Below are 23075 nucleotides of genomic sequence, written 5' to 3' on the forward strand. Positions count from 1 at the left end.
TAGTAACAGAACTGTTTTTCTAAATAAATACAGAAATGAAATTAACCAAAATAACCCACCATGTTGTTGCTTTCTTCTCCCCTCTATTTTCCCTTAAGGATTAAAGGTAAGAATTCCATTTTAGACTACTGTAAAAATAATTTGTCATATGTTTAAAAGACACCTGCCTGAGGCCATGTTATTTAATGTACGCTGGTTCCTTCCATCTGTACTGACTGCTTAATTATTTGTTGCTCCAGAAGAAAATCTTCAGGAAACATGACTAGTCACTGCAAGCTTTACTACACAGTCACAGTATAACCCACATTCTCAATATAATTTCAATATAAATAACTATAACTGAATTGCTTTCCAGTTATTCCACGAAGGTCTCCCTGATTAGACACCCATCCCTTCTGCTTGCTTTGGAAAGTTAAAACTACAAACAAAATCCCTGTGTATTAATAAAACCACGTGTGTCCAGCTAACATCAAAACCTAAAAGGGTATTACAATCAGTCTACAACCTCTCCATGCATGACTAGTGGAAGGAGAACATCTTCAGTAGGGAAATTCAGAGCAGAAGCACAACCAAGGTGCTTTAAGCCACCTAGAAGTACAGCATAAAAAACGATTTAAACTTAGCCGGAAACTAGATGGTGAGGGAAAAAATGAAACGCTAAAATTAAGTGATCCCTTCAATTATAACTGTCATATTAATTTGCCTAAATTTGTTGCCATTTTAAGTCAAAACAACTAGAAAAAAGTCATTTAAAAAATCAAGAAAAGGAATCCCAGTATTAAGAATATAATACACAGGATTCAAGCTCAGTTTAGCAGCACTTCACTTTTGTGTGTCCCAGTCAGCAAGGCAGGCAGGCCAAGGGACATTTTCGGTGAGAGAGAGCTGAACAAGGCTGATGGTTTGCTGCCTGGAATACACAGCATCAATCTCCTCTCTCCAGAAGCAGGTGGACGACTTCCTCATTCACACTGATGAGTCAGCCCCAAGTTTTCTTCTGCTCCACCCAATGTGAAAAGGCTTCTGCTCAAACACAAGCCACTCTTTTCTAATGAGAAGTAACTGTCCTTAAGTAAATTTACACTAAATGAAAATGAGAGTGAGCTGGAAGGGAAAGCAGGCACTGCTCCTCCCCCTTCCACTGCCTGCCTCCACTTTCCCTTCCAATAATTCACCTCTGGTGTTATTCTGGCAATTTCTTAACTCTGTCAATGACAGAAATATCCTAGCTCCTGTACCTTCTGAATCACAAGGTAGAAACAACTGCAACTACTGTTGCAGAACTGCAAGATTCAGAACTCCTGAAACAGAAGCTGAAACAGTTAAAAATTAGGGTTCTTCAAAAACACTGCAATTAACTTCAGCCATTTGTTGCCTAAATTAACAAACAACTGCTGTTTCCATTATTTTCCAGTAATCTCATTTGCTTCTGTTCAGCATACTTTGGCACGGATTCTGTGTTTGCAGTCTTAAATGTATTAAAATCATTACCCTGTGCAAAGCAAAATCCATATTCAGTGTTATAAATACAGTTTGCTGTCAGTATGAGAACTAGACAAGGACTCTGGCACAATTTTACTGAGCATCACTGTGCATGTATTGTATAGGGAATGCCTTCAAATCCAAAAACATCTGCAAGATCCGGAAGGAGGCCGAGTATGGAAAATCAGCTTTGTCATATATACTATTACAGCCCACAGGGTACTCCACAGAACTGCAACTGGAAAGACCTATGTAAATCAGTGAGACTAACCATGTCCTGAAACTAAAAGCTATATAAAATAAGCAGCACAGGGTTTAACAGTAATTGGCCATAAACAAAAATAGATGAATAAATAAATAAAGTCAAACATCTGAAAATCAAAGGGAGAAGAAACCACCCCCACTGTAAGTCAGAGAGATACAGGTGGGGAAGGGCCTTAGAAACAACTGCTATGGCTTTCTGATCACAGTAAAAACTACAGTGGAAATAGCAGAAAAAATGGAAACCTATCTTAATGGAAGAAGCAGTTGTAATGGCATGCAAGGTTAAGGACTGCATTTATTTATAAACTGGAATGTGAGGCATTTGAATGCTTGGACAACACATTGGAAAACAAAATAAACCATTAAAAAAAAAAAGAATTCCATGCCCTTTGAGTCAGATCTGCACCTATGAGACAGAGCAGCATTAGACACACATAGTTGGTGTCACACCAAATGCTCCCGCAGCACAGGGTGCCCCACGTGAGCTCCGCTATCAGCCCCACATGCCCCACAAGCTGCCACGAGGCACAGCAGATGTCTGCTCAGCACACATTTCCCAGAGTGATGTCTGCCGTATTCCTCACTGTCCCACAAGCTCAGAGTCAGGGCAGACATCGAGGTGAAGGAATTCCTTCAGCAACACGACAACGAAACACAGAGCAGATTTGCTCTTGTAGGAAGACTGAAACAAGCAGCTTTTCAGCACATCCATGTCTAAATACTAACATGTGAAAGCTTCTATACAAAAGGAATATACCTCAAGTATTGAGAAGGAGATACTCTGAATAGTTGAGAAAGTTGTATTTTGTTGTAGCCCTCTACTTTTCTTCTTCCTCACATCATACCAAGCGGTTCAAAACTGAAATGAACAGCAGCTAACACATGAGATAAATATCCTGGTATTTCATAATGGGAACTTCCTAACACATTAGAGTATTACACCTGGAAGACAAGGAAAACAATAGCAGCAGTTCACAAGGTATTCTTTTGTAAAACCAGGCAAAGGTAGCACAATGCAGGTCTTCAGAAAGTGCTGCAAATGGTTGCAGCACTGTTGTGACAGTCAACCCACCTACACACACTGCTGAATTTAATCTAAGCCGAAGTACAGAGAGAGATCACACACTCAAACTTTCTGCCATGCTAGCATTAAAACATGAAACTGAGTTGAAAATATTTAATACTTTTCTAAATGCTGCAAGCACCTCTTATCTGATCATAGAAGTATCTACATTTCTCTCTTAAGTAATAGAAGAATGCCATTTTGCTTCGATATATTTTTAAGAAGTTATACAAAATGTGCATAGAATCACAAGCTTGGAAACGACCTGCAAGATCATCTAGTCCAACCATCCTCCCACCACCTCTGGTACCACAAGCACTAAACCAGACCTCACAGCTCCTCATCCAGAGGCCCAATGAACACTGCCAGGGACGGCGACTCCACCTCCCTGGGCAGCCATGCCAGTGCCTGACCACTCTCTGAGAGAAAAAGTTTTTCCTCACGTCTAACCTAAACCTCCTCTGGTACAACTTGTAGCCATTTCCTCAGGTCCTGTTTGTTGCCTGGGAGAAGAGGCCACATCAGACTGCACATCAGACTGTAATTGGAAAAGTGACCCAGAAGGGCCTTACAGTCGTGGCAGCTGTGGATCCCTCACTCAGTCAATCCCCACCGCAACACTGCAGCACCACCAGTGTGCTCTCATTTGGACATTCCACCTGGCTGCTACAGCAAATACTGCCTTTGACAACACAAAACAACAGTGTATTTGCAAAGGAAAATCCTCCCTGAAATACTGCTCTGATGTGACTGACAGAGCAACCCAGGACCACTCAACTGAAGGATGCTGAGACAGCAAAGCACAAGTTCAGTTTTCTCCATGCATGCCTTTCACTTCAGTACCTACTAAATATGCTTCACTCACACAGGCAGTGAGGCTTGTTGAGAACTGCAGTACTTTTCAGCAATTTGACTCATCAGTACAAAACCTACATAAAATTTGCTTAAGTGCTGCTATTTTTGCATGTGAGTGCAAAGAGAGACAGTGCAAGTACACTGCAGAATGAAGTTATCCAGAAACCTATTTTAGCAGCAGCTTGCCATAAAATCCTCTGGGATAAGCATAATAAGCAGCTGCTCTGGAAAAAGGACAGAACAGTAGTCTGCAAGCAGTGGAGCTGGGAAACCCTTCTTCTAGCCTGACACTCAGCTTTTGCAACCCCATCTCGAGGAATGCTGGTCAGCCCAGAAATTCACTGTGCACCGCTCGCTTCCAGAAACATCGGGCCTTAACCCCATGAAGAACAACACACAAAATATATACCCCTTGCCATAACATATTTTTTGCTCCTCTGTTTTTTCCCAGAATTTAATGCAGGTTTCTGACCTCAAAACAAGTTACCAAGAACAAGAGATACAAAATTAGAAGCTAACTTCATCAACTAAAAGATTCATTCTGCCTTCATCTTTTTCTAAAAGAAAAAAAAAAGAAAATCATCACAACAAAAACAGACTGAGGAAATTAAGTTATGCTTCCCAGCTTGATGGCCAGATTTTGTATTTTAAATATCTCTTCAAGAATAAAAATTCTTTCACATTTCATATAGGAGGGTTTAAATTTAAAAGGACTAATGAAATCACTAGATATAGTAGAAATGCATGGATGAAAACAACCCCAATGTTCACAGATCTAACAAGGCATCTGGCTGGCAGCCCTTTGATGATACTGGTTGATTTCATATCCTTTATTCAGAAATCACCAAGAATAAGGAATCACTGAAAGCAATCCCCAAGTTAATGCGAAGTGAAAGATTCCCAACAAAAATATTTCAAGGCATTCTTCAACTGAAACAAAAGTTTTACCTTTCTTCTAAACTGCCAGTTGGAACAGAAGTGAAGTTGAGGTGATTAGCTCTTAGGTTTACCACTTACTACCCAAAAGAGCAATGAGATCTCTTAACTATCCAGAAGACCAGAACTTGCTACCTGTTAACTGTTAAGACAGCACAGTGCCCTCTGTCTCACCTTCAGTGAGCGCTCACAGCAACAGCAATTGTATTTAAGCATCTGTGTCCAATGGCAAGGCAGGACAAGTAGAGTTAAGTAAATAGATAAATTAACGACTGAACAACATGACACATGAAAACAATCAAGAACTGGATTTATACTTAAAGACTTGTTGTCACACCAGGTGACAGACATCTAACTTAACCAGAATTCAGGAAGTCAGACATCTCATCATAGCCTATGCTACTATGTCTCCACGTTCCACAATTGCAACTGAAAGCAGACTCAGATTTTAACTGGTTGGACTGCTGAAAGGTACAGCATGAACCAAACTTATCAGGACTCTCATTGAATTTTGCTACTTGAAAAATGCTACTTTTTGACATGCTGCTCACTTAATCACTTGTTATTCTCAGAAGTCATTTCATTCATTTTCCTCTTTTCCCCAGCAGTCTTAATTACCTCGAAATTTTAGCTTTCGGGTTATCTAAGTTTTATAGGGCATTGACACCTTATTTTTAACATTACATTTAAAAAAAAATCATATTTTATACTTGTATTTTTAAGCATAGATGACAAATTCCTTTCCAATTCTCTTGAGAATCTAGGCATGTTCCCAAGGATCCTACTGCATGCCAGAGTGTTTTGCTGTCTTCATGATCAACAGAAGAAAAATTTCCTCTCTGGATTGCTAAATACAAGCTTTCAAACTGGCTTATACAACCAGTGAGGCAGCACGATTTACTATCCTTTGAATGGACTTGTGCAAAGCATCTGTCACTGTCCTACATCACATCCTTGTCCCTAAACCTGAGAGACACGGATGTGACAGATGTACCACTCAGTGGATAAGGAATAGGCCAGATGGCCACACTCTAAGTGTTGTGATCCACAGCAACGTTCAGGCAGTGACTGGTGACAAGTGCTGTTCCTCAGGGGTCAGTACTGGGACCAGTATTGTTTAGTATCTTTGCTGGTGACAAGGACATCAGGATTGACAGCACTTTAAGAAAGCCTACTGAAGACACCAAGACGTTTGTCGCAGTCGACACGGTGGAGGGAAGGGATGTCATCCCAAGGGACCTGGACAGGTTTGAGAGATGGGGCCATGAGCAGCAAGGCCAAGTGCAAGGTTCTGCACTTTGTCTGGAGCAATCCTAAACACAAACACCATCTGGACAGAGAATGGATTGAGATAAGCTCAGAGGAGAAAGACTTGAGAGTACTGGTTGATGAGAATATGAGCCAAATGTGTGTCCATGCAGCCCAGAAGGCCAACTGTATCCAGGGCTGGAACACCCTCCCCATGAAGAAAGGTTAAAGAAGCTGGGCTCGGTCAGTCTAGAGAACAGAAGGCTCCACAGATATCTCATTGAGGCCCTTCAATATTTAAAAGGAGCTTATAAACAAGATGGAGATTGACTTTTTCATGGCCTGATGACCCACCCCTGGAATTGCTGAATGCAAGGCTGGATGGGGACCTGGGCAGCCTGATCTGGTGGGTGGCAATCATGCCTACGGTGGGGGGGTTGGAAGTGGATGATCTTTAAAGATCCCTTCCAACTCAAGCCATTCTATGATTCTATTAACTTGGTGGGTCTCTTCCAACTAAGGATGTTCTATGATTCTATGCTCCTTAATGTCACCTACAAGCCAAACCACTCTGATTCTATGAGTCGTCTGCTGCTGGCTTGTGTCAAATTGCCCACAGCTCATACTGCTTCCATCTGTATTAAAACGTTAAAGATTTTGTCATAAAAATGGAAGTTCTCCCTGTTGCTGTTTTCATGTTCTCAAACACAAGTTTGCAGTTTGCTCACCCCAAAACCAGTAACATTACATGCAAATTCAAGTTGGGTTAACAGCATCCTTAGAAGCCAGACAAGAATACAGAACACAGTGATTATACGGTTCTTACACTCTTTCACCTGATTAACTTCTAAGTGCAGTAAAATCTGTACATGCTGTATTGCACACAGTACTATCTACCATATTTTATTATTCATATTAAATCATTTTTTAAAATATAATCAAAAATCATACAAGGTTTGACATCTTAAAATCTGCCTGTATTATTTCTAGCTGAAAAACCAGCAGCTTACTATGTAAAATCCAGGAAGTATAAAGGACAGTAATGCGTGGCAGTTATGTTGAACCTATAAATACTCAGTGATAAACTCTAAAACCATGCTGAGAAACTGACAGAAGGCAAAACAGACTAACAAGAATAAGTGAAAAACAAAAAATAAATAAAAAAAACAACACCCCACAACCACAATGTTTTATTTGGGTCTCAGTTCAAACTGTGATGACAAATGGTGAGGAGAAAAGCTCTGGTTAACCAATAGCATAAAATACTGCACAAAACATCTCTTTCTTGTTTTTTTTCCACTCAAGCACGTCATTCAACATGCACAAGAGTTCTCTGAAACTGTCCATGTTTGTTTCTTGTCTTCTTAAGGACACCACCCACTCTACAGATCAGTTACAACATGCTCACCTGTAACACCAGCACTTCATCCAGAAGTACAAGAAGCTTGCCTGAACAGATACTGAGTATTGGGAAGTCCAAGCAGATTTCTTTACGAAAAAACACAGACACACACAACCAAGTGTCATTTGTATATTTCTGGACTAGTTCTTACATTGAGCTCAGTGTTTTTAATGATCAGGTCTGCAGCAAGATTTCTAACATTTGCTTTCTCTGAAAGGATTTTGCCTGCCCTCTCCCCCCACAAAGGGACTGCATCTCAGCACAGCACACTACATGCTGTTAGTTGTTTACCAAAGATACTCAGAATACAAAATACACTTCTTTGGTACCACTTACCAAGTCTTGCACTAGGTGAGATCAATGGCCCAGCCTTACCCTGCAACCACATCTGAGGCTTAAGGAAAGAAAGCAAGCAGTACTATGAGGTTATCCTTGCCTGAACATACTTGCAGTTTCTCCAAAAACAGACTGTAACCCTCAAGCAGGATCATGCTGAGAACAGGAAACCAAAGAAATGCAGAACTGGGAGACACTGACCATTGAATTCTAACCCACTGCAGGCATCAATATGCTATTTCTGTTTATAAACTCCACCTATAACCATGGAGTTTGCTGCCATTACTCAGAACAGAGCGGGAAGGACAGCTCTGGTGTGTTTTTGGTAGCGTGGGTTGCTAAGGAAAGACTGAAGCACTCTGCTAGACCACGGTTCTATACTTAGGTATGCTACATCATGTGTTTGAACTACAAGGTGGAACCAATACTCAGCCTGCCACCCAACTTAATTAACTGTTAGCTTCATTCTTATGTTTCAGTATTTAGTGCAGGCATATCCATTAGCTTTGAAATAAAAAAGTGTTTTTGTTACATATCGAGGAGATCTTAAAAGTATGTTTCCAGTCCTGCCTACAGCTCATCATTCCTCTATTCATCCGAATTGTAGATCTGTTTCAGTAGCCTACCTTTCAACTCGAATAACTGCCCTGTGACCGAGCTTAACACCTCTTACACATTTTATAATAAGTACAGCAAGTGTGCTTAAATTAGACCTGAAGGGATACCACTTAAAAACAAACAAACAATTAAAAAAACCAACATCCACTGCTGAAAACATGCATGCTTAAGCTACTAAATTGCACAGTAACATCCAGCAAGCTGCAAATCTGCCACAAGATCCATGCTTTCTGTCAGCCTCAGATACAATTAGAAAAACATTGTACAAAGTTCAGAATGCAGTATTTCATTATTCTGGCATTAGAAAAACAGGTAAAATCCTGGTTCCACTAAAGTAGCTGCTGAACTATGAATTCAACAGGCTCAGGACTTGTGGCAGCTTTATATTCCAGCACACTTATAATGTTATACTGATAATAACATGAAAACACCACAAAAACTACGTTAGGAAGAACCCTTCAGCAGGTGGGAGCAATGCATGGGCAAAGTGGCCACAGAGTGCAGATAAAGCACTTGTTGTACATATATAATTAAAAACAGACTGACAGCCTTGCGCCAACACTTAGCTTTGACACTGACATTCATGAGATAAAATCTGAAATAAATAGAATTTAATACTTAGAAGAACTGCAGTTATACATTATATACAGAGTAAGCAGGACAAAAAAAGTTTTGAGTAATGCTTCTTGAAATCTTAAATAATTTTAATCACAAAATGAATTGAACAGCAAAACATTCTCCAAAACCCTACAGGGTCTACGATCCTCTAAAAACAGATGAACAGTGCTGGGCAAGCGCTCCTGAGTCTGCAATATCATTTACTCCATACTCAGCAAAAACAAAGACAGGGCTCCCCATGCAGGACTGAAGAAGACAAGCGAATGGGTACCACCGGGTGTGCAGCACCTTTTCTCCAAGACATTACCACATGCTGCAATAGTACAGTCAAAACACTCCTGGATATTTACTGCTCTGTTGACCCTTTGACTTGTGCATACAGCAACTGTACACTTTGGTCACTTGACTCTCCTTTCGAGTCTTTGTAAACCAACAAAACCAAGGTGGGAAAAAACTACTGCTACGAGTAGTAAATTTGAAGTTCAGAAATCAGCATCTGATTAGAGCTGTATCATTTCAATCTGCATCAAAACATTCTTCATTGTCCGTTTGAGTTACTATATCATAAAAAGAACCATGAAAGAAACTGACCGCAAAGCACTACAGATACAACTATTCTTTCTAAGCTCAGCTATTTTTAAACTAAATAATATGACTCCTCCTGTTGTTTGGGTTGTTTAACATGAGCAATATATTTCTTGAAGGATGTTTCATTTTAATTTCTCTAGCTTTAATATAAGCTCACTTCACTTATTTGCAGATATTTAGAGAGGAAGACCAGCATTTTTGTGAGAATATCCTGGACTTTTTACATATGCGGTTACAAAAGCAGTCCTTCAGTGGGATCTTAAGTTATGGAAACATCTTGAGTATGTTGCAAGGATTTTCAATAGCAACAATTACTTTCAGGTAGCAAGCATAATCCACCTGGAGACCTGAACCAGGAAGACACCCCTGTATACACAGCCACTGGTTCTGCCCAGCTAATGCTTACATGAAGATGTTTGCCCAGAGCCAAAACTAGCCCTTGTATAAAGGCAGCCACTGCCCTCCAAACACACGATGGTTAGGACACGAGAAGGTGACAAAGTGTGCTTCTTGAATGCAGAGTGGAAATGTTCCAACATTAGCTGGAATAGTTGGGCATCTGACAGACAGGAGGGAAGGCAGCAATGGAAAGGATGGAGGGAAAAAAGAAGTTGGATACATTTGTCCTTACATAATGCAGCACAGAGCTGTGACCTTTTATCTCATATTACTGCTTATCACCCGCACTGAAGTTATTGTTGAAGACCCAAACATTTGCGAATCTCTTGAATATTCTTTACCCCTGACTATCACTACAGTCTATATTCTTTTTCCTATATACAGCTTCACAGCAGTTTCAAAGGTTTCCAATTCAAAGATTCAAATATTGGTGATCATAGGCTGGATTACTCTGCTCTAATATTAAATTTGTATTTTTTACACATTCAACAATAACCAAGGCAACCTGCACCTGCTTTATCACTAACAGAGAGAGAAAAGGACAGAGGAGATACACATCTCGAAACATAGATAGAGACCTCTGAAGACACTTCTACTAATCACAAAGAAAAGTCACAAATGAATGCAGATTTGTGTCCAAACTTAGGTTAAACAAACTGTACTTTCAAACAGAAACCAAATATCTTATGCCTAAAAACAATCTGAGTACTAGTGCTAGAAATTTCTATCAACTGAAGACAACAGCCCGAACTGCCAGATATCAACCCCTCATTCCCTAGAATCTAGCATCAGGAAATCTTGCACATGACAACGACAGAATAACTACAGCACTTAATTGAAATGCTCCAAAGCAGATTCATCCTTTATCGGTAGTTTTCTTGACAGGGGATACATCTGTGCATAAGTAAACTTCTATATGCATTCAATGTCACTGTTACCACCTGAACTCTCAACAGATTTTACAACAGATACTGTTGATAGTGCTACAGTGCTCTTTTTTTTTTTTTTTAATGAGTTCTACAAGAGAATGTTTACTACATTAATTAATTAAAATCCAACAGCTGTACTCAGATTGCTAATTCTAAGCATGCAAAAGTAGCAGTGAAGCTGTGACCTCATTACTCCAGGTTCTTATTGCAAAGAGGAAAAGGGACCTCCTGCAAAAAACGCACCTCACTCCTTCACACTGACTAAAGACAGATGGCAGAGAGGCTTATATCCCTAGAACGAGGTGCCCAAGCTCAGCAGCACGAATTCATATTTCCATTTGCTATAGCAAACGTCATTATTTGTGCTAATTGGCAACAGCTTTTACTGTTGATTGTGTTGGTTTAGACTTGAATCCCAGCCCATGATGATTAATAGATACTTTCAGCAGTCTAACTTTGGTCTGTATGCAGATCTTAATCACATGTAATAGCTTTCTTGCAAAAGATATTACTTGAATTTAGAAGAATGCAGTGATGACAGTTCAAGTGGAATCAGACCTCCTGAGTAAAATGCCACAGTTCTTTTCAGAGATCTGCATAAATAGTAATTAATTTGCAGTTGTAACATTCCAGCTGAAAAAAGTACTCCGAGGAATTAAATGGAAGGCTTATCCAAACACAACCAGCCTCTGGCAAAGAAAAAAAAAAAGCACATTTATTTCCATTATAAAAGGCATACAGTGATACATATCAAAACGCATCATACTAATTGCCCAATACAACTCTAGTCAACACATTTGAAAAATTCTCAGGACATCAAATAGTCAGTAAGCTTCACATTTATCTGCAAATGATTTTCGTTTCAACTATGTTTAAAATTTTCTGTCTTCACAACACAAAGATTTGTTTGCTTATGGAGAAGTCTTCCATCAAGTGGCTTGTAAACGATACTGGAAAAAATTAACACCGTCTTTGAGACAGGTACTGCAGTGTTTAATTATCCATGTTCACTTTTGTCCTTGGGGCTCAATAGAGTTACTTTCTGTTTAAACAGTGACATCTCAAATCCTTTGTCATTGACTAATCTGATCTGTCCCAAATCTGGTTTTATTTTTATTTTTTTCCATTTCTCTTACTCAGTGGGAGATCACGGTGTAACAGCTTTACTTATACATTGTATTCACCAGAGTACCACAGATAGGAATGTTATTTCCATGTGCTATGCAATGCAATCAATCACAGCGATAACAAGCAGAGCTGGATTTCATTGCTTTGACTGCTGGAAGAAGAAAGAAGAACATGCAAAACCCACAAGATGACTGACAAAAAGAAAAGTCATTTCCCTAAGCACTGCAAGCCTCAGGCAAGAAAACAAATGATCTTACCGTCTCTCACAGGTTACATCTAATCTTGAGGCTCCTGTGTTGCATGGGAAGCATAAATCAGACCTTTACAGTAGAGGAAATTCCAAAGTGATCTGTCAGAACTTAAAATCCACTACTTGTAGGAATAATTAAAAATTTTGCTCTGACAAGTGGAACTGTTTCTATTATCTTGTCAAAAGTTGAAGTGAAAATATCCAACAGTTTTTCAGCTGGCACTGTGAGAACACACAAGTGAACTGATGTTATTACAGTCTAAGATAAATACTTCAAAGCAATGGTAAGCAAAAGCTACGATCACTTCCATCCCTTCAAGAGAGTTTCATGTAAAGCAGGAACATCTCCACTTCTTACCTGAAGAAAATACCTGCTAAATATTCAGCATATCTAATACCAGATTCACTTAAAGTGAAGATGAAAGATTGGATGCCTCCACCAGCACTAACACTGTCCTCTGGTTTCCTATCACCCATCTCCTGAGTTAATGTTTGAACATCTCTAAAAATTGCCCGGTAGGTCCCACGTCCACTAGCTCCAAAAGAATTGCCCACAATTCCTTCCCAGTTCTGCTCGAACATCCAGAGCAACGCTGTGCAGATTCTCTCTGCAGACTTAGCATAGAGAGGTTTAAGACCTAGGAAGAAGGTGAAGACAAATACAAAAACACCCAATTTCAGCTATATAAACTTGTATTTCCAGTGACAGCTTTGCCAGCAGGGCTGTTACAGTGAACCAGTATCACAGACGTCCCTCCCAGCAGTGCCAGAAAAACACAACATTCAGGATACAGGAAGCAGGTGCACTAAAAACAACCTGTGAGTTCTGGAAAACAGCATATGAGTCCCAATCTACTGTTTTAAAATAACGTTTTTGTAGTTCCTCATCTCTCCTACAGTAAAATTAAGGTTTTTATTCTTATATGAGAATCAAATCAAGTCTGTGTTCTGAGTGGATCTAATGAACTAAAAAGGAAAAAAAAATTACTGGAGAGTTTTTTAGCACTTCAAAGTACCAGAATGAACAGATTGGTAACGTTCTTGTTATTCACAGCCGTACTCTAGAGTATTCAGACAGAACACACAGGACAGAAACTTCACAGACTACAGCTGCAACACTATGAAAACACAAAAGAACTGATAAAACAACTGCTGGCAAAAGATTTCTGTTACATAGGTAAGACACAAGATGTTATTATGTGCAACTTTGACAAAAGTTTTGTATGTAGGCAGATCTGGTAAATAACCAATTGCCACAATAAGAGACTTATATAAACAAAACAGGAATGAGAAAATTGAGGTTATCGAGAAAAGATGGAAACTGAAGCACATTCACATCAACGCAGAGCTCACACCTACCACACCCTGAAAAGAGAGAAAAAAAGCATTCTCAAGTCCAAATATTTTCCTTAAAAGACAAACCAAAGTGATCATGAGACTAGAGTTTAACCTATCAATCACTGTATTAATCATCTAAGCAACCACTATTAAATCTTCTTGTACTACATACAATTCAAATGACAAAATGCCGATTTCCCCCTCTTCCCCACCTTACCATTTCCTGGCTGCTTCTTGACATGTAACTGGCAGAGAGTGGGCGGGTAGAAAAGTGTTTTCTTTCTGGTTCAAGTATTTGAGGAGAAAGTAATCGGTTGAGGAACACGGTGGTTTAAAATATGTATTTAGTCAGCATCATAAAACTCACTACTAGACTGAGACAACTTCCTAGCACATGTCCAAGATAATTCAGCATTCTAATTAACAAGATGAATCAACAGACTGGAGGAGGAGGGAAAGGAAACAAAATAAGAACAGACATTTCTTCATTTGAAGTGTCACACATTCACTGCAGTAACGACAGCCTGCTTGGAAACATGCAGACAGATCAAACTTGCTCACTACCAACAAATCTGGAGAGTTTGTTCTATGAGGCTGCAGAAAGCAGCTCGGGGCACAGTTTGCAATTCTCTGCCCAGCAGCAGAATGCCACAAGAGTTCTCGTCAAGTGCCTGCATACAGAATTGCAAGCAGAATTCACTGCTGTATTTCAAAGCTAACCAAGTGAGCGGCCTGCAGAACGTACTGTGTGAAGAAGGGCATCTGAGAAAGTATAGAAACCTCTTTTCAGACCACGTATTACAAAGAAGCAACAGCAGTGCTTAAATACAAAACAAACTAAGAGCTGCCTCAGCTGACAAATTCTACTGGAGGCTTTGTCCTTCCCACACTGTTTTCTTTTCAGCAGGGCATTACAAACTGAACGGCACAGGTTTTAAGAACAGAGATGTGGACTGCAATACTGCAGGACTAATTCAAATCAAAACCTGGGGACTTACAGCTACCTTCAGCATGCCTTACGGGTTCTTTTAAAAATTAAATAGGGAGACACTGCTTTTTAAAAATATATTTTTAATTTATTTTATACAAGTGCACCTGTTTCCTCCCCACCTTCCTATTAAGGCAGAAAGTGAGGGAATACGACGGAGAACGGATTGCAAATACATTTAATTTCTTATTTGGTGTTCATCTTCCAAACCTTCCCAAAGAAACGATTTCAGTTTCTATCCAAAGGAATGCAAAAAAATAAATTCTCTCAATTCAAGCAAACGCATTGCACACCTTCTTCCATCTACACTAAATACAAATCTCTTCAGTGAAAATGCTTGCTTTTGAACTGCAATGTAAACCTGACCCTGCTTGCTTTTGAACTGCAATGTAAACCTGACCCTGCTGCTATATGATAAGGACAGCGAAATGACAATGTAATGCTTGCTTGTCACATGACAGTTATTTTGAGCCAAGCAAAACCAGCTCCGTATTTCCAGTAATGACTTCCTGAGGCATCATTCCAGACTGCTCCAGCTGAACACCATTAACCCCAACTCCAGTGTTCAACCGTTACTGAGAGTTCTGCAGTCACATCAGGGTGTAGCAGACAAAACTCAGTGCAATGACTCATTATCCAGCAACGCTCTGCTTTGGAAGGTTATTTATATAACTGGAGTTCCGTTGCAAATTGTGTGTTTTAGTAATTTGCTGCATAGAATTTTAATACTAGCTATTTAGCTGACAGCCATCTCAACGTTCTACTGTTGTAGTATCTCCCAAACAAAACACTTCTTTAAAGACAGCCTCCATCCACTCCTTTCTGATGGTACGCTTAACACATAACCAAACTCTTAGTTTCAGCTGGGCTGGATTGTTTTCTTCAGAGTGCGTGGTATGCTTTGGTTCCAGGTGAAAAACAGTGTTGATAACACACTGATGTTTATAGCTGCTGCTAAGCAGTGCTGTACATTCCAGTTTCTCAGAGAAGGAGCTGGGAGAAAGGAGAATTAGGAGAGCTGACTTAAACTGGTGAAAGGGACGTTCCATACAATGAGAGTTTTGAAGGGGGATGGGAGTTCATCTCACTCTCTTTCACTCGCTGGGCATCAGTCGGTAGGTAGCGAGCAATTGCTTATGCATCACTTGTGATATGCATTCATCTACATGTGCATATATATGCATACATATATCGTAACTATTATTCTTTTCCTTTTCTCTTAGTACTAGTTTTATCTCAACCCAAGAGTTCTTTGGTGTTGCTCCCTTCCATCCCACTGGGAAGTGAGCAAATGACTCTGATGGTGAGCTACCTGCTGGTTAAACCACAATACAAATGCTGCTATTTTATGCAGAAAAGGTTTCTTATCATTTGCAAGCTGCAGCTGCAGACTGAAAGCTAATTAAATGGTAACTTAAAACAAAACCAACCATAGAATAATTTATGCTGGAAGGAATCTCTGGAGCTCATCTGATCCAACCACCCACTAAAAACAGGGCTGACTCTGAAGTTGGCTCGAAGTACCCATAGTTGGTATATCTGATAATTAAGTATTTTTAAATGTTATCAAAGAACCTGGATGTGCAACTTGACATTATAAATTTTCCAAGTGCGTATTTTGCCTTCCCACAAAAGCATCTCAGCAGTGTAATCTGCCACTTGTTTCTAAGAGAATTCTCTTCATGCATGCTATTGCTCCATCTCACTTCAAACCTGACCGTAGACTTCCACATCCTCCTTTTGTAGGCAGCAGCACTCATGTGGCAGCACAGTAAGCTCACTCCAGGAAACAATCCAGCTGAATGCTCAACCTGGCAAAAATCTGTGCTTAGTTGGCCAAGTAAATTCTAATGCTGGCACAAGAAGGCAGTGGGAAAATGCAACTGTGTGCAGGACATGCTTTTTGTCAGGAGTGCACTTTTACTTCATTTTGAAACTGCAGAATCATTTGCTTTGATTTAACTGCTGGACTCCCTGACTCTCTCTGGAATAAGCTTATTTGAGCAAAGAGAAAAGCAGGACTTGGCTTACATATAAAACTTAGGGATGTTGTTTATATACATTCTCATGAATAAGGAATTGTTAATGGGAAGAAGCTTGAAAACTCCCACTGTTCTTTCTTTAACAGTATCACAGGAAGCGCATAGATGGAACAGAGCAAAACTGAAAAAAGGCTGCAGCATTTAAGCTGCAAAGAAAATAAGACTTCACAAGTCCAACAAAGACTGGTACACAAAGGTTGGCAGGAACTATGCAGGAATAAAAAATTAGAATTGAGTTGAGGATGAAATAACTCTGCAAAGAGGCTGAAGAGCACCTTTCCTTCACCCCTGAAACACCTTATCAATGAAATTCAAGAGCAGATGGGACACAGCTCACCTGCACTATGAGCTTAAGAGAAATAAAGGAATATGCTAAGGAGAGACAGATCAGGAGAAAGTACCTTAAGAAGCTGAAGCAAATGGAACGGATATAGCCAGACCAGGGTACTTACTGAACACACCCAAAGTCAGTAAAGGACTTAGGGCAAGCTGATCTGGTGCAAAGACTCCTGTTTGTGGTGGGGGCTGGAACTAGGCGATTTTAAGGTCCTTTTCCACTCAAAGTATGTTATGATTCTACAATCCTGACTATTGAAATTCACCTCTCTAACAGAACATCCTAACACTGCTGAATTTGAACTCATTCCAGTCCAATGGGGAAATAATCAACCACTGCTATCAGTCCAATAATCCACCTCTCCATAACCTTTATTTTCATTAAAAGTTCACAAACACCATACAAAGATAGGATTTAATTTTTTTCTGAAGAAGTGCAATATTCTCTCTGAACACGGAAATGCAGCTCTACGTATATTTCAAGTTCCGTTTGCCAAGCTTACAAACTCCTAAGCTGTTCCCTGCTAGCTCCCGAGCTCCTGGTGGGGTGTTCATTCCCCACCTTCCCTAGGAAAGAGCAGTAGCAGGCTAAAAATGTTCAGAACAACTATCCACATTACCAGCATCAAATACAATGGAATCTATAAAAGGTTCTAGAACAGCAACAGAAATAAGTGGTTTTTGTATCTATATGATGAACCACACCAATCTAATGATCTATGTTAGTTTATAGTCATTTACTGCTGTTTTCGGAACTTGATACACAATATAAAGCCCTACCAAACTAACTTTCAGATAATAATTCAGAGGATATTTAACAACTGCATCCTTTTAAAACTTAATTTCAAAATATGTTTCAAAAGCAACTTCCAGAAACCCACATCTGAGCACAGACACATGGTCAGCAAGAAACTGCTGCAAAATTCAAAACAAGTTTTGCCAAAGGCAATTTGAGCAATTAGAAAACTTCTGTGCAATTATTAGCAATGGCTGGGAAAATGGGAGATAATTAATTTGATTTATATTGCAGCTTAAGTCAAAGATGTTTATTTTACTAGAAACAAAACACTACCTGTTCTTTCATTTTAAAACATAGGAACACGACACTAAAGAATTGCTTTGAATATTCAAAATTTCTATGGCAGGCTTTCATTATTATAAGCTCATACGTAAACATTTGTATAACAGCCATTCTATTTACCAACAGGTCTTCATGCAAAGTAAAAGAAAAAGAATGGAATACATATCCAACTACATTCTGTGATGTGTCAACAATCTCAAGCAGCAGTAATCTAAAGCCAGAGGAAACTTGTAGAAGAGGCAGAAAAGGTTGACGGTTACTCTTGGTTCCTTTGCTCCCTTCTATAAAACTTTGATCTTCACTGCCAAGATCTTTATGACTTCTGCCTATTCAAATATGGCTAAAGTCAGCCCCACCCCTATATTCAAAAACTATTCAGGCATGAAAACAGCACTGGCAGACTTGAATGAAGATAAAATAAAGATACATCTTCCTCAGTTATTCAGACAAACAGCACATTTGAAGAATACATTTGAAGTAGTTCCAAAAGTCGCTAGTAACTCAGATAATATCAATTTGTTATAATGAAAAAAACCAACAATATAAACACATAGTTAGAAGGCCTGATGTACCTAAAAACAGTTCAGAAAATGAAACTATTACTTTCAAGTTAATATTTTTCTACAGTATTTGACATCATGTTGATAAACATCAGCTCATCACATGGTTTTCTACCATAAGTACTCCAGAAAAGGATCTTGCTGTACGAATCACACAGTGGTGCTTATTATCACATTATACACGAGAGAATGAAGCACATGACAGAAATCATCTCAGTACATTTTTAACACAGTAAACTTGAAAACTTTATTTGAGAAAGAGGAATGGTCTCCATTCCTGATATCATCATTCACATCTCTTAACCATCCAATACTCCCAGAAAGTCACCCAGGTTACCTTCTGAAGTACAAGAAGTGATACTGAACCAAATTAAGCTTCTTCCAAAAACAAACACACAAACACAGAAACACACAAATCACATGTGATTATGTGATGTGTACTACTTAGGACAGAAAGCAGTTTTGAAGAAAAATAAAGCGTCAGGCAGAAGGACGTGAACTTCATTTGTTAAGTACTCTTCAGCTATTATTCAATTCTTACTCACACCGTTTCATACTTTCCAGATGCAGGCTGGCAGCCTAGAGTATACGGCCATCTGCGGTACTCACCAACTAAACTGATGAGATCCAGCTTACCATTAAGTAGCCATACATGGAAGTAATTTTTCTTATAAACGCTATCTGTCATACCAAACTAACATTTGGAGAGGAAGAGAAGGATGTATAACAATGTCTCACAGCCTCACTTTACTATTTTGGAATGTCTCATAAAAGCTCACCTGTAATTCCTGCAGCTACAGCAATAACAGCATTAACTGAAGATATAATTAGAAGTTGAGAGAAAGATCTTTTTGTTCAATGGGAATTAATAAACAAACATGGCATTGCAGAAATCTATTTGTTTACCAGACTTATTGAGTACATACCTACGTCAGTAAGGAATCTTTGGAGACTCCTGTCCCAAACTATCAACCTAAGATCCAGTTCACAAGTTCAATTCTACAGCATTCAGAACTCTTTATGCCAAACAGATGTAAGAGCATCACCAGTTCTATCCTCTGTGCTCTGCAGACGTAACTCAGTACAGGATATGACTCTGCAGTTACAGCTCTAACGTTTCTTTTTTCACAAACATACTGAGTTATCAGTATAAACCAGTTATTACTGAAATCTTCACTGCTCTGACCACATAACTGGAATATCTGACAAGTTCATAGAAGGGTTTTAGGAAAAAAAAAAGTATATACATACATATTATTCTAACACGAGACTAATTATAATAACTTCATAGTTCTCTGGGCAACATGTTCCTAGCATACCTGGCATAGGCACGTACAGAAGTAACTGAACTTTGAGCTATTACTTTCTTTCTTCCCTAAAAAAAGGAGCAAACAACCTGCTGTGATATCAGCACTTGGTAGAAAAAGCAACCCTGACATATCGATTGCCACCAATTCATACTGTGTCCAAATCAGAACATGCAAAAAAATGTCAGTGTGACTTTCAGGAAGTGTAAATAGTTCACAGGATTACTGTGGGAAGGTAAATGTGCAATTTTTATTTACCCAAATCTATCACCGTTACCAAGGAAAATGACCAAGGTGGAAGGCAATGGGACCCAGTGACTGACCATGAGGTCCCTGACCAAAGGGTTGTGACATCAGTGAGATGACTGTCTAGCCTGGTCGCGTGCCTGGACTCCAGCTGAGCATGTCTGGGAGATCTGGAATTTTGAGCCAGGCTTCGAATCATTGAATGGCTTGGGTTGGAAGGGACCTCAAGGATCATCAAGCTCCCACTCCTCTGCCACAGGCAGGGTTGCCAGCTGCTAGATCAAGACCTAGATCACCTCATCTTGCTTGGTGTGGGGCTGCTGGCATTGGCGCACAAAGGACGATGTCACCTACCTGATCCTTGACTCCACCAGCTTTACTATGACTGTGGGGCACGGTGGGTGCAGAACAAATCAAGCTGTTCCCTACGTGAGGACTGGGTAAAGACCATCAGGTACTTGGTGAGGTCAGACAACAATTACTTGGAGTGCTTTGTCCCAGAGCCTGCATAACACTCGGATGACAGCCTGCAGGATGAGAAGGGAGCTACAGAGCCAGTGCTCAGCTGAGCTTCCCACCTGAGGTCTTGGCAGCACTTTTCTTGGAGGTCACCCAGGTGACCTCAAACCCCTGTTCCAGTGGCTGCAGGAGCTGAAAATGGTCTCCATCAGCAAATGATGGGAAGTTCTGGCAGGACAGAGCACCATCACATGCTTTCTGTGCATATACAGGCTTGACCAAGTGCAGGCACACTGTGGCTCCGGTAGGATGGAAGGTACACATCCTCCTCTCAGTATGTTTATTAGAGAAAATCACCATATTATTGACAAGGAGCTCCTGCCCCTACCCATGCTGCTCACTCTTGTGGTCCTGGTGGAAGCTACAGAATCATATGCTTATGTATGGGGCTGCTGAATCACGGCCTGAACCTTTGATTGATCACCTGAGGCGAGCAATGAGTCAGCCATGGGAGCACAGGTGAAGGCAATTCACCTGTGCTGCAGGAAGGGGTGGAGCCTGGCTCCACCTCTCCTAGACCCATTTAAGAGCCGACTGCCAGTGGGGAAGGATCTCTCTCTGGAGTTCTGCTCCATCAGGAGTTCATCTTGCAAGCCCAGGACAGGGTGAGTGACTTTATTTCATTTCCTCCAATATAAATTATATTAGCCAAGCTCCTGGATATATATATATACCATCTGTATATCCATTGATTAAACAGCTTATTTCCATGATTAGAAACCAAGAGAGCATACTTCAGTTTGGAGTCACATTGAAATAGACAGATAAACTGGATAACAGCAACCTATCAATAGTAAAGAGACGTCAGACTTTATATATACCTAGTATCTTTTCCTCAAAATATGACTGAAGTCAATGAGTCTCCAGGATAACTTTAAAACAAAAGGAAAAAGAACAGCTGTTGTCCAAGACAGGTTACACAGACAGCAAAAAAACTTACACAGAACTTAATGACTATGAAAGCAGACATGAAGGATCACTTTTAATTTGGGTGATTTCACAGTCCTCAAAACTGCTCTGTTTTCCAGATTGTATGTAACCTGCAACCTGCATTTATTTGGTTGCAAGATACTTCTAGAATACAGCATGCAGTTAGCATAAAAAAAAACAAACAAAAAAACCCGAGGTTTTTAAAATCTGAGAATAAGATTAAAGAATGGGGGGGGAAAAAAGGTGATTTACATCTGCCAATTGACATATCAGAAGGCCACACTTCAGGGAAGCCCTGCCTATCAATCAGCTGCTCTCTCACTATATGATGATACACAGCTGTTTGCAGCCAGCACTCATCCCTCTCTCTAACATATGCTGAGCAGAATCCAAAGTCAAGAAGCCCCTTTCTAAATTCAGGTACTCAGACAACTCCACAGAAGAATTAATTGCCGTTTTATCAAAAGTAACAAATTACAAAAAGGAAAAAAAGCCAACAGCTCTTACATTAGCTCTATGTTTTCTAATTTAAGACTTGCATTTCAGCTCCAGGCAGTAAACCCATCTCGTTTCTTTTAAAGACTTTACTACAATACTTCCCCAGAACTCAGGTAAAAGACACAAGAAAACAGAAGCAAAAAGCCTCCCATTTCACACCTATATGCTATATCTGCTCTGGATGCCCAAAACTTGCATAACTTCCTTATTGGAATTGGGATGGGCCACATCAGGTGTAAGTCTGACCATGTGAAAACAGCAGCTGGGACAGTTATTACAGCCCTGCCTCGTGCAGGGTCACTGCACCCAACAGAAACGGCTGCCAGAGAGGAACAGGGAGCAGCCAGCAGCAACACCACATAGGAAGTTTGCAGGAACCCTCAAGGCTGCTAACGGTGAGAGCTGCGAGCCCTGCACAGCAGGTTACTATGGCAGAACAGGCCGGGATGAATGCTGGCAGGTAACTGGCTGTATGCTGTGTTTAAAAAAGCGCTAACACACCAAAGTAAAAATTAAAAAGAAAGGGTATTTCAGCTTTGGAGCCGTTCCAGCTAAAAGCTAAATTAAAAAAATGGGAGCTCCAATGACTTATTAGAAAGCTCCAAACCTCAAAGGAGGGTTTTACTTTCCAAGGAAGCCCTCCACAACCAACCGCAGCGCAGCACAAACGAGGCCACCGCGCCCCTCACAGCGAAGCCCTGAAACCACTCGAACCACCACCTCGTCTTTCTGTTACCGTTAAGGGATGCGTTATTTAAAGATGCAGAACAGCTCGGACACTGATTTTGTCACCTCCGGTCTCAACTTTCTCAGAAAACACTCCTTCTCCAGTGCGCATCACGGGGAGCTCACAACATCTGCGGGGTAACGCGCGGATCCCCGCGATGAAGTTCACTGAGCGGGGGAAGCCCTGCCCGCTATCGGGCCGGAGGGCAGCGCCGGGCTCGGGCTGACGGCGGCGGGGCCGCGACGCCGGGGCGGAGGGACGTTCCCCGGGCTCGCCCAGCATCGCAACGCGCAGGACGTGCCCCCCGGGTACGGCATCCCCGCAGCCAGCCGCTGCCCGCAGGAGGGGCCGAGGCCTCGGCCCGCCCCGCAGCCGCGCTGCCCGCCG

General features: G+C 40.5%; 1 protein-coding gene across 1 annotated transcript in view; it reads right to left on the reverse strand.

The window, feature by feature from the left end:
• ESYT2 (extended synaptotagmin 2) overlaps positions 1 to 22970 on the reverse strand; it is a 66078-nt gene extending 43108 nt beyond the window's left edge. The window contains exons 1-2 of the mRNA XM_031554018.1: positions 22754 to 22970; positions 12567 to 12754 (exon numbers count right to left, since the gene is read on the reverse strand). Of these exons, the coding sequence (XP_031409878.1) occupies positions 12567 to 12754; positions 22754 to 22970 (405 nt within the window). The remainder of the gene's footprint in view (positions 1 to 12566; positions 12755 to 22753) is intronic.
• Positions 22971 to 23075: the final 105 nt, after the last annotated feature.

Source organism: Meleagris gallopavo, chromosome 6 (assembly GCF_000146605.3).
Source record: "Meleagris gallopavo isolate NT-WF06-2002-E0010 breed Aviagen turkey brand Nicholas breeding stock chromosome 6, Turkey_5.1, whole genome shotgun sequence".
NCBI classification, from domain to species: Eukaryota; Metazoa; Chordata; class Aves; order Galliformes; family Phasianidae; genus Meleagris; species Meleagris gallopavo.